Source organism: Neophocaena asiaeorientalis, unplaced genomic scaffold (assembly GCF_003031525.2).
Source record: "Neophocaena asiaeorientalis asiaeorientalis breed wild unplaced genomic scaffold, Neophocaena_asiaeorientalis_V1.1 scaffold597, whole genome shotgun sequence".
NCBI lineage: Eukaryota > Metazoa > Chordata > Mammalia > Artiodactyla > Phocoenidae > Neophocaena > Neophocaena asiaeorientalis.
The window spans coordinates 875,509-888,739 of record NW_020172664.1 but is presented as its reverse complement, the minus strand read 5'-3'; the positions used below and the strand labels follow the sequence as shown (position 1 = coordinate 888,739).

The 13,231-nt window shown below is 42.5% G+C and overlaps 1 protein-coding gene across 5 annotated transcripts in view; it reads right to left on the bottom strand.

Moving 5' to 3' along the window:
- MYOF (myoferlin) overlaps window positions 1-8,423 on the bottom strand; it is a 153,030-nt gene extending 144,607 nt beyond the window's left edge. For 4 of the 5 annotated variants that reach the window (XM_024739512.1, XM_024739514.1, XM_024739513.1 and 1 more), the window contains exon 1: window positions 8,211-8,420. In XM_024739512.1, the coding sequence (XP_024595280.1) occupies window positions 8,211-8,298 (88 nt within the window). In that variant the 5' untranslated portion in view covers window positions 8,299-8,420. Of the gene's footprint in view, window positions 1-8,210 lie in introns of all 5 variants that reach the window. The other variant, XR_003002487.1, reaches the window with a different exon arrangement.
- Between the last annotated feature and the right edge of the window lie 4,808 nt (window positions 8,424-13,231).

Below are 13,231 nucleotides of genomic sequence, written 5' to 3'. Positions count from 1 at the left end.
AGTGTGATTGAAGAGGCACACAGAAATCAAATAAGCCAGCAAATACATAACTACATGTTCCAATAGACGCCACAAAGGAGTATAGGATGTTAGGGGACAGAACTACAGGGCACCTGATCTAGGGCTACTCTGATCTCCCAGGATGTGCTGCTGGGAGAAGCAGGGTGACCTCTGGTTCCAGCCTTGGCCTGGGGAGCCCAGACCAACCGGAAGACCTGGTACTGCAGGGAACCAAGGCTATTTCCCACTTGCCTTCTGCTCTGCTATGACTCTCAGCACAACCTTGGCTGCACAGACCTCACAAGGCCAGGGCCCCACTGGTCAAGAGGCCACCAGGCTCTCAAGCCTGCTGCTGGGCCCCTGACAGGCAGGCTTCCGGTCACAGGAGGGCTGCTTCATTGCTGGCCACTGAGGCTGCAGAATCACTGCAGGGATTCTCACTTTGAGTTAATGAGGCAAATGTGAGCCGAAAATCCAAGTCAACAGAGAGTTGCTAAGAATCTACATTTATATCCCTTAGGATAACTATTATCCCCAAACAAACAAACAAAAACCACAGAAAAAAACAAGTGGTGGTGAAGAAATTGGAACCCTTTTGCACTGTTGGTGGGAATGTAAAATAGTGCAGTCACGATGGAAAACAGTATGGTGGTATCTCAAGAAATTAAACATAGATTTACCAAATGATCCAACAATTCTACGTCTAGGTATAAACCTCAAAGAACTGAAAGCTGGGACTCAAACGATATTCGTACGCTCACGTTCACAGCATGACTCACAATAGCTAAAAGGTGGAAGCAACTCAGGTCCATCAGTGGACGAATGTATAAACAAAATGTGGTATAGACATACTACGGAATATTATTTAGCCTTAAAAAAGGAAGGGAATTCTGACACATGCCACAACATGGATAAAACTTGAAGACAGTCTGCCAAGTGAAATAAGCCTGTCACAAAAGGACCAACATTGCCTGATTCCACTTGTACCAGGTACTTAAGGGTCATCAAACAGAGAGACAGAAAGTAGAACTGTACATTTAAAAATGATTTAAAAGGTAAATTTTATGCTATGTACATTACAGCACCATTAAAAAAAAAACCTGCTATATGCCTAGCTGAGAGGCTATCACGTGCTCTCACAGATGAATCAAACATGGGCTCTGCCTTCAAGCCGCCTGTGCGCCACAGCTGAAGGGCATCCCATTTATTCATGCAAGCCTGGGCCACCCCTCAGACGTCCCCCAGGGTTCTGTATGTACCCCCAGCAGTGGGGAAGGAGTCAGGCATAAAAGGGGGAGGAAGTGAGCATTTGCCATATAACTCCTACGCTCCAGGCACTGTGATAGTGTTTTTATCACCGTTGATCCTTAAGAGTACCCTTGTGAGGTACATGTAATTCTCCCCATTTTATAGGCAAGGAAAGAAAAGCTCAGGAACATAGTTGCCCCAAAGATTTAGCTCCTAGTGATAAAGTCAGGAGTGAAACTCTGCTCAGTCCAAACTTCATCCCCTTTCACGTAAGGTGTTGATTACAAAGAAAGGGGGCTCCTTAAAGGAGGGGTAGGGGTGGGGTCAGATTACAGTTGAAAGATGGGAAGAAGCAGGTCTAATCCCCAAACTGGAGGGAGATAAACTGGATGGTTCGTGTTCTCGGCCCTCAGAAGCGTTCCTTGTGTAGGATCCACCTTGTCTGTCCCGGGATTCTGTATTCCTCGTCACAGCTGATTGGACCAGGGGTGAGACCAAAACTGAACCAACTGGAGTCTTGGTCTCAAGCATCTCAGTTAAGAGACACAGATGCTGTAGCAGGTGTGGAGCCAGGACCAAGTCATCTCCGTGGTAACCCAGAGCCCCATGCAAGCTGCTAACTGCAAGGGAGCAGCGGTAGGAGTCCCCACTAAAGCAGCCAATGTGCAGAGAGGAGACGGATGCAGTGCAGGGAGGGGCGGAGGCCTGAGGCACACAGTCCCCTGGGGAGCCAGAGCAAAGGCTTCCCTGCCCGACAGGTGAGGCCCATGATTGTATTCTGGGAAATTTCTCTCTGACTTTAGGGGAAAAACTTGAGCAAACCTGAGTTCCTTGCAATTCAACAACTGCTGACATGCCACTTTATCCCTCCGGTGGGACAACTGGGTTGGGAGAGGAGGACCTTGTGCGAGTGAGACCACAGCTCAGCTTGGTTGAGGAAATGCTCCCCATTTGACTTTTGGGAGAATAGCAAAATGTGTCTTTGGTATCACTTTCTATTTCTGTGCCTCTCTTCTACCTCTTCCGGGGGCCTCCCTCTCCAGTCTCAGGTAGCTAATGCCCTCAGGCTGGCCTCTGGCAGAGACACCCCACCCAGCCCTGCAGGCATGCACAGGCTAGACACTCCCTAACCCTAACCCTCATGTCCTATTTTACAGAGGAGAGTGAGGAAGGATGGCCCAACTGGCCTGCCCAGCAAGGTTTTCTTATTCATTTAATTCGATTGGGCTGCTTCCTTAGTATCTTTCACATTAGCTCCTGCCTTCTCATTCTAGCCCTGGAATGAGCTCCCTCTGCCGTGGAAAGCATTTGCCTCAACTAGTAAACCATCTAATTAGTCTACCTGACTAGAACTGATCTGTCCACAACGCGGCCTAGTGGCCCCCCAGTGATTTATGAGTAAAGCGCAATCCCAATCACACCAGATTACTCTGTCAACCTCACCCCACGGGCCCGTGGCTCCCTGGCCTTTTTTTGGTGCTGTTCCAAACCTAGAATGTCTGTCTTTCTTTTCATTACTTCTGTCAAATTTCCACTCATCCTTTAAGACCAACTCAAGGACACTTTGTCCATGGAGCTTTTCACGCTTCCATCTGCTTTTGCATTATAATTTTTGCATGTCTATTCTGGTTTGTAACTCATTCTTGTGTTCCAACCAGCTGCTTCCCTAGAAGCCCAACCCATGTTATATGTATTTTTCTAGACTTGATTTCTGATATACTGTCTGGCACATTTTAGGGCTCCATAAAAGGAAACATTATCGAATAGGGAAGGAAGTTTAGGAATTCCCATGTGCAATTTCACATGTGTATTCATTTAATCCTCAAACACCTCTGCAAGGTAAGAGGTGTTATTAAGAACTCTGAAGCTGAAGGTTTTAATTCATTAGCTCATGAGCACTTAGGAAGTTAAGAGGTGAGAACTGGGATCCTCATTCCTAGGGCTCCCTGGCTCCAAAGCCCAGGGCTCAACAGGCTGTGTATCCTAATGCCTAAGGCCAAGTTAGCTGACATGGCTTAAGGTGTCGGATGTCTAAGCGGCTGTTTCTGAGTGAAAACTCTGCTCAGACCCACTGGAAGCACACCCCTATTCAACAGGACAGCTGTTCAATAGAAATTACAAAGTGGGTAAGGTCACCGCTGCCATATCACAGCAGATGCATTATGCCTTACAGACCACTGAACGTTTCATGTATGAATTTTCAACATAAAACTGGCAGCTTCACATTTTTCTTGTCAGGATCAAGAAAGCAAAAAGTAGCACGACACCGATTTGCCCCTGGGTAGCAGGTGTTAGGCACTCAGCGTTAGAAATGTGTGAAGTGGCCCTTTGCCAAGCCTCATCCACAAAGCATCTGAGAGAATATTAAGTGTAATTCTTCCTGAAAGAAGGGAGAATGGCGGACTTCTGATGGTCCCTTTCAGGACCAAGAATCAATGACTTTATTGCGCTAAGATGTCTCAAATCTCTTGCCAGGGCATTGTTTCTAGGGTCAACCTTTAAAAGGTATATTCAACATCAGTGACATGTTAGATGTGGCGGAGGATATAAAAACCCCATCCCTTCCTGGCTGAGCCAGAGACTCACCAGTAAACCCAACCCAGACAAAGACCAGAGCCCCTGAACACGCCTTGAGGGCATGCAGTCAAGATCTGTCCTGGAGGAGGAAAACAAGTCATACGGATTGACTTTTAAAAGGCAACTGTGGGAGTTCCCTGGTGGAGCAGTGGTTAAGAATCCGCCTGCCAATGCAGGGGACACAGGTTCGAGCCCTGGTCCGGGAAGATCCCACATGCCGCGGAGCTGCTAAGCCCATGCGCCACAACTACTGAGCCCACGTGCCACAACTACCAAAGCCTGCGCGCCTAGAGCCCGTGCCACCGCAATGAGAAGCCCATGCACCACAACGAAGAGTAGCCCCCACTCACCGCAACTAGAGAAAGCCCGCACGCAGCAACAAAGACCCAACGCAGCCCAAGATAAATAAATTGATTAATTAAAACAAAGCAAAGTCTTCACGTTGGGAGAGGCCTCAGAAGTCTGTCTAATCTAATCTCAGCTAGATTCAGTCTCACAACCTGGCTGTCTGCGTGAAACTCAAGGGAAAATGGCCACCTCTGGCTGGCAGGCACTCTGATCTTAAGATTCAGAGCTGGCTCTCGGAACCTGGTGAACCCAAAGAACATGAAAAATCAAGTGGGTTTTGTGGTTTCCATAATCTCCTTCTGCACTGCTAAGTGTCAATGACATCCACACCACAGGGACTCCAGTAACCCCCAAATCCTCCTGGTTCATACTAGGTCCTAAGAAGTTCAGTCTCAGAAGGGGACTGTACACGAGAGACTGAGGTCAACTCTAAACCAGTTGGTTGTCAGTACAGCACATTACCAACTACAGTCTAACAGGGGGCCTCACTGTCTATACAGGTATCACCATTAACACTCCCATCACTTGGCCAGTCTTCCCACCATCCTACAGCTTGAGAAGTGTTGCTTACTGCCTGACCTTGCTGTTTTATGTACTCAAGAGGCAAAATTGTACACATTTCAGTAAATTCAGGGGCTTTCTTCGGTGCTGCCTTGATCCTCTGTTAGGGCTTTTTACATCCTACTCTCCCCACTCTCCGCCACGCCACCCTGTGAAGTGCATCCAGCTTTGCTCCATTCCCACTGATGGATATATGGTGGTATCAGTATCCTCAGTTCCGTCAGAACTTAATGTTAGCGAATTCCCTGGTGGCACAGTGGTTAAGAATCCGCCTTCCAATGCAGGGTACACGGGTTTGAGCCCTGGCCCCGGAAGATCCCACATGCCGTGGAGCAACTAAGCCCATGCACCACAACTACTGAGCCCGCGAGCCACAACTACTGAAGCCAGCACGCCTAGAGCCCATGCTCCGCAACAAAGAGAAGCCACTGCAGTGAGAAGCCCGCGCGCAATGAAGAGTAGCCCCCGCTCACCACAACTAGAGAAAAGCCCACATGCGACAACAAAGACACAACGCAGCCAAAAATAAAAAAACAGTAAAAGAAAAAAGAACAATGTTACTTAATCTTACCCAGTGCTCAAAATTGAAGGCACTCCCGGAAAGGGTTTGCTATCACCAGTGTTTTAAACCATTGGAATAGATTGAAAGCAAGAAAAATGCTGTATTCATTACTATATCTGCTTTAGTGCCTAAGGCAATGCCTTCCATACCTTGCTGAGAGCAGTTATTCAGTACATGGAACTGTAAAATTATAAAACCTTAAAGCTGGAAGAAATCTCAAGATCAGTTCCCATGATTCCACAGCTGAGAAATTTGAGACTTGGGTGATTAAATCTGGGTCATCGGCTACTTTGTCAACATTAGCCAGAGTCCAGATGTTCCTACTCTAAGTTGAGTTGTTTCTTCCATAGGGTTGCTTATCAGATGAATGAATGAATGAATGACTTTACTGCTCAACTGATACTATGAAAGGAGACTGGAAAACAGACTGAAGTTAAATAACCTAGCAAAAGTAATGGTTTAGATAGCCTATATTTGCCCACCTTAACTGAAGTTTTTCACTTTCAGTTGAGTGTTTATGTCCATAGCTAAGGCAGACATACTTTTAGTCATTTAAGTTTGACCAATGCATATACACTCCAGACAAATAACAAGTCAGATTTCAATATAGTGTTAAATTTTAATTTCATTATAATCTATATGACTTGCCCCATGACATCACCAGATTGAATCCAACATATGTTTACGTGTCTTTACATGTCAATGGTGAAGGAAACAAACTTTTCATGTTATGTCTCTATTATGTAGCTGCTTCAAGAAAAAAAAAAATTATAAAACCACAGTGAGATATCACCTCACACCTGTCAGAATGGCTATTATCAAAATGGCAAGAAATAACAAGTGTTGGTGAGGATGTAAAGAAAAGGGAACCCTCATACATTGTTGGTGGGGATGTGAATAAATGCAGCCACTATGAAAAACAGTATAGAGATTCCTCAAAAAATTAAGAATAGAACTACCATATGATTCAGCTATCCCACTTCTGGCATTTATCTAAAGAACACAAAAGCACTAATTTGAAAAGATATGTGCACCCCTATGTTCACTGCAGCATTATTTACAATAGCCAAGATATGGAAATAACCTAAGTGCCCATCAATGGATGAATGGATAAAAAAAATATGGTATATATATGCAATGGAAATACTACTCCGAAATAAAAAAAGGTGAAATCTTGCCATTGCAACAACATGGATAGACCTTGAGGGTATTATGCTAAATGAAATAAGTCAGATAGAGAAAGACAAATGCCATATGATTTCTCTCATATGTGGAATATAAAGAACAAACAAACAAAAAACAAATGAACAAACCAAAACGAAACAAAAACAAACCTGCAGATACAGAGAACAGAGTAGTGGTAACCAGATGGGAAAGAATGGGGAGGAAGGCAAAATGTGTAAAGGGGATGGACTGTGTGGTGAAGAATGGAAACTAAGTCTTTGGTGATGAGCACGTTGTAGTGTATACACAAGTCGAAATATAATGTTGTACACGTGCAACTTATAAAATGTTATAAGCCAATGTTACTGCAATAAAAACATTAATTTTAAAATAAAATTAAAAAGAGAAAAGTATTTTTAAAAGAATACATGCAAATGAACTCTGACATAACATGACTACATGATATTCACTAACCAGATTCTCAAACTACATTGTCCTTTAAGAATCCAACTTCTGTCCCCCAGATTTTTTTTTTTTTTTTTTTTTTTTTTTTTTTTTTTAACTAAACAATCATTTGGCAGCTTTGGGTTTCATTTCTGGCATTTTCCTGCTCATCTCAGAGGGAGACGTTTAAGGAAAGAAACAGATAAAATGGACAAAAGAAAAGAGAAAGGCACAGATTACTCAGAAACCGTAAGGGAGAAGTAGTCAGGTTCCTGGAGGAAGAGAGAATGCGCTGAGCTGTGGTCAGGAACCACATACCCATCAAGGCTCCCACTTTTTCTGCCCTCCCCTCTCACTCCCTCTCATCCCTCCTGCCAAGGAGTGAGCTGGCGATCTTACCAATGACCTTGGACAAACAGAAAATGATAAAGCTCCTAAAGTCAGCTTTAGCCACACCACTCCAGCCAAAACTAGAAACACCTACAATGGCTGGGAGCGTGCCATCACTCCAACCGCTCCTGTTCCCCTCCACTGCAATCGAATGTCAGGAAAAATAACCTGTTGGAATTACAATAAGCCTTGTAAAAGATGGTCTAGTCTAAACCCCCCTCACCTGTTTTGCACAAAAGAAAACTGACATCCAGAGAAATGAGGTCACATGCCCAAGGTCATTGAGCAAGTCCAAACTAGATGCCCAAAACTTCAGACTTGCATTGTTCTGAGTTCATTTAAAGCAATTTAAAAGCTACCAAACATGCAATGAACAAACAAAAAAACAAAACAGTCCAACTTTGGAGAGATGAAGAACAATTACAAAAAGGCACAAATTAACATGAAAACAAACCAAAATAATAACTTTACTCCATCTCCCAGAAACCCAGTGACGATAAAAGCAGCAGGGGTCTGTTTTACGGAGTAATGATACCTGGAACAACTTAATTGTGCTTTTTCCTCCTTTACCCATTTCTCACAGGCAGAGGAAATAAAAAGTGCATACAAGACTGCTGAAACTCTTAATCTGAACCAACATAGACCTTTTTGATACTTGAAATTTGGTACATCCTTCCCTCCAGGGGCTTATAGAAATCACATTATTAGAGTTAAAACATCAGGTCATTCAATGGGTCTCAAAGCCCTGGGGAAAATGCCTTCCACAGAAATCCATCCTCTCCCCTGACCTGCACAGGCAACAAACTCCAGCTAAAGCCGCAGAGGATTTGATCATTCGCAGACTTTCAAAGAATGGGACCCAGGAAACTAACATTCCAAAACAGGACTGGAGAAAAAGAAGAAAACTTGTCCTTACCCTTAAAAATAACAGAAACAATAGGATCCGGTTTCCCAAATTTCGTTTTAGGGATATTGCTGGCAGATTCTACAATCACCCGAAGCATGGCTCTCAATGGGCAGAAAGCAAATTTCAGCAACGAAGTTAAGAAGACACGGGCTCTGGAGCTTGCGGCCGCGCCGCCCGGTAGAGAAGGCGGGGGAAGACTTCTCCAGAGAAGAGGGAAGGAGGAAAGGCGATGGGTGGGTCCCTGACGGATTACTGTATTTACTGAAGGTTACGTGTAAACTGATACCCAAATGCCCGAGTCTCCGCAGCGCCGCAGGCACCCACTTAAGAATTCGGGAAATGTGGGAGTGAAAAGGACAAAACCTCAGCTAAAAATAATTATGGGCAACAAATGAAACTGAAAAGGATTTGTAGCTAATAAATGTGGACAGGTTAAGAGACCACTAAGACGCTGCAGCTAAGAGCAACAAATTTGTGAAGCCCAATTAATTGGATTTCTGTTACCCCTTCCATTCTTTGCAGAGCTTCGTGGAGTTTTAAAACTTTACTGCGTCATTTAAAATTTTCTTTTTACTTTTGCCATTTCTTCTCTCCTGCTGTTGAACTCACCCACGCAGCAACAAGTTAGAGAACAATTTGTTTTTAATCAGTTAAAGGGTGCCCCCTATTGTATGGTAGAGAAATAAATGAGTTTATTTCAAGCAAGCCCAATCCGGAGGTGGTGATCGCGGTTTACAAAATCAGTGTCCTGGGGGCTGATCCTTTTCAGTCACAAAAGAATTCGCCATAGGACTTCTTTAAAAATCCTTAGGAGGTGACAGCTGGTGACCGAAGTTTTCCTGGTCCATCAAAAAGCTGCTAGCCGTCTTTAGTGAAAATGGAGTTCTCCACTCTTTCAGGATCTAGACCCCAGCAGTGTCTTCCTTTCCTTTGTTAAAGAAAAAGGTATTCGATGACACTTGTTAAAGTGGGTAAGGAAGACTTTATTCAAGGGGAAGGAATCTTTCAGTGTAGGAGGGAATTTGGACTCAACTCTGAATAGGGCATGGACAAGGGAGAATTTATAGCCAGGGAGCAGGTTGGGGGTCAGTGAATGGAAATCACCAGAAGAAAGTATCAGGGGGGAAAAGGGGATTCTGGCTCAACCGACCTAACAGGATTCTTACTGAACATAGGTCAGGGTGACGAGACATTACCTGGGTGATGGTGGAGAACGAGGCACCCCACAAGATACAGAGTGATCAGATATGGAGGGAGGGGAGTTCTGGTTAAACTGACTCAGCAAGGTTCTCGCTAAAACTAAATTTTACAAGGAAATACACAGATGGGCCTAGGAGAAAGTTCAGGAGCTTAACTAAAATTTGGCCAAGGAAAAGGTCTTTATGGCCTAGAGGGTGTGTTAGGTGGTGTAACCTGGTGATTAAGATCACTAGAAGAGGCCTGGGGATAGTAGTCAGCCAGACCTGCGTGTGGGTCCCTGATTCATCACTCTTGAGCTATGTCACCTTACAAGTTGGTAAATCCCTCTCTTCTGCAGTTATCTCATCTGTAAAATGAAGGTGAAGATTGTCATAAGATCAAGGTCTAAGTGCGGGGAGCCTGGCAAAAAGCACATAGTAAATTCCACACATCTAGAACCAGAAGTTCATCCTTATTCACGGCATTTCATAGCATTTCCGTTAATGCAAATTGGGTTTACATTAGGATCTCATTGTGTTTCAGAAGAAAAGGCTGAAACTAAGAATGAAAAAATGTAGGACTTCCTTTTGCTTCTGAACACACAACCAACCGAGAAGACCCATCTGTAAGCAAACACTTGAAGTGCACTGAAAAAGTACGGTTTACCTGCAAGAATTCTTCTGTCTCAGTGAATTTCTCAATGGCTTATATAAAGAACCAATAAACCCAATGTCATATACATTATTGTATTTAGTGGACATGTAGACTAAATACAGTATATATTTTAATGGAATATAGACAGCATTATGTTTGTTTGTATTTTGGAGCTGGTTTTTATTTCTCCCTTTCATTGTTAAGTATATTTACAGAAAAATGCATACAACATAAATGTGACAGTTTACTGAGCAAACATCAAGGTCAAGGCAGAGACCATTGCCAGCACTCCAGAAGTCCCTCACATGTCCCATCACAGCCACCTCCTTCCCCCCATAGGTAACCATTTTCCTGATTTTTATAGTAATAATTTCTGTGCTTTTTTTAATAGTTTTTAATCCCCCAAATAGTTTGATTTGCTTGATTATGATCATATGAATTATTTTATACATTATGAACATTATCTACATATATTTGTACCTATGTGTATACACATATTCACATAGTATGAATTCTTTGACATATTATGACCTTTATAGACATGGAATATAAGTGTGAATTCTTTTGTGTTTGGCTTCTTTTTTTTTCAACATTATATTGTGAGATTCATCCATATAACTCTACTTTGTTTACTCTCATTTCTCTATGGCATTCTGTTGTATGAGTGTACCACATTTTACTAATCACTCCACTGTTGATACACATTTGGATTATTCAGAGTTTGGGGCTATTACAAAAAGGGCTACTCTGAACATGCTTGTACATGTTCCCTGGTACAAATGTGCATGAGCGCATTTTGGGTCTAACCTGTGACTGCAATTGCTGGATCAAAGGGTATATGCATATTTTCAAAATTACTAGGTAATTCAAAATTGTTTTCCACGGTGATTGTACCGTTTACACTCCCACCAACAGTGTATGAGACTTCCCGTTCATACATTTGGCAACCCGTATGGTGAGTATGTAATATTTCATTGGAGTTTTAATTTGCATTTTTCAGATTACGAATGAGGTTTCATACCTTTTTATATTTACATTTCCTAATTTATGACATGCCTATTCAAATATTTTGTGGATTTTTCTATTGGGTACTCCATGTTTTCCTTACTCATTTGCAGGAGCTGTTTATGTGCTCTGAATACTGGTGCTTTGTGGCTTGTAATTTTAATATTATTGAATTTATCAATATTTCCTTTATTGGACTCCCCTGGTGGCGCAGTGGTTAAGAATCCTTCTGCCAACGCAGGGGACATGGGTTCAAGCTCTGGTCCGGGAAGATTCCACGTGCCGCGGAGCAAATAACCCAGTGCGCCACAACTACTGAGCCTGTGCTCTAGAGCCCGCAAGCCACAACTACTGATCCCACGAGCCACAACTACTGATCCCACGAGCCACAACTACTGAAGCCCACATGCCTAGAGCCTGTGCTCCGCAACAAGAGAAGCCACTGCAATGAGAAGCCCGCACATCACAACGAAGAGTAGCCCCTGCTCACCGCAACTAGAGAAAGCCCGCGAGCAGCAACAAAGACCCAATGCAGCCAAAAATAAATAAATTAATTAATTAAAAACAATATTTACTTTATGGTTAGTATATTTTTCTTTCTTTCTTTCTTTTTTGGCTGCACCACAAGGCTTGCAGGATCTTAGTTCCCCAATTAGGGATTGAACCAACCTTGGGCCATGGCAGTGAAAGCACTGAGTCCTAATCACTGGACAACCACGGAACTCCCAGTACATTTTTCACATTAAGAAATGCTTTCTACTCTGAGATTGTGAAGATACTCTTCAGTATTATCTTCCAGAAGCATTTTGTTTCATCTTGCACGCTAAGATTTATACTCCACCTGTAATTGATTATGTGTCATGTATGGTTAGAGGTCACATTTCATTTTTTCCCACATGGATATTCAATTGACCCAGTACCATTTATTGAAAAGTTTGTCCTTTTCCCAAACCTAGGTCATGTATCAGGTTTGTAGATGTGTGTGGGTCTGTTTCTGTGCTCTCTCTTCTCTTTCATTGTCCTATTTGCCAGTCTCTGCACCAACACCACTGTGTCTTAATATAGCCTTATAAAAATTTCATAATAAGATTTTATCCTCCCATCTTGTTCTTTTCCTTCAAATGTCTTGGCTCTTCTTGCATTTTTTTTTTTGTTGTTGTTGTTGCAGTATGCGGGCCTCTCACTGTTGTGGCCTCTCCGGTTGCGGAGCAACAGGCTCCGGACGCGCAGGGTCAGCGGCCATGGCTCACGGGCCCAGCAGCTCCGCGGCATGTGAGATCTTCCCGGACCGGGGCACACCTGCATCGGCAGGTGGACTCTCAACCACTGCGCCACCAGGGAAGCCCTCTTCTTGCATTTTAATAGACATATCAGGATCAGCTTATCAAGTTTCAAATACTTTAAAAAATCTGTTGGAATTCTGTCTTAAATTGCATTAAATTTATAGATCAATTTTGGGGGGAACTGATGTCATTGTAAGTATTTCAATTCAATAATAAACTATATCACTTAATCTACTTAGACTTTCTAAACATCTCTCAGTAAAATTTTATAATTTATAAAGGCCTTGAACATTTTTTTTTAGATATGTTGGAACTTATTTCTTTCAGCTTTCAAATATATAAAAAATGAAAAATATAGTACAATTTCCACCTCTATGCCCATTATCTAGATTTGACAACTATTAACATTTTGCCATGATCATGTTATCTATCTATCTAGATTTTTAAATTATTTTAAAGTAATTATAGACATCATGAAATTTCACCCTTAAATGCTAAAGACTGCACCTTGTAAGAGTGACATTCGCCTACAATATTACAATCACATGACCACATCTGTGTGTATTCAGATCATCTAATTATGTTAATAACAAATTATACTAAATATCATTTTTTGTATATTTTTAAATTAGGACCCAATCAAGATTCATGCATTGCCTCTGTGCATTTAGCTGGAGAAATCTGACCAATAAGGTAACTGACTTACAGTTCCCAGGTTCTACAGGTTTTCAGAGGCCTGATAAAATATATGAAGCCAAAAATACAATAAATTGATACAAAATATAATGAAATTAATGCATTGAGAAGTGATACCATATCATTTCTATGGTATTCTTCCCAAACATCCATAACCACAGTCTAAAAATGCAAAAACAGGGAATTCCCTGGTGGTCCAGTGGTTAGGACTCG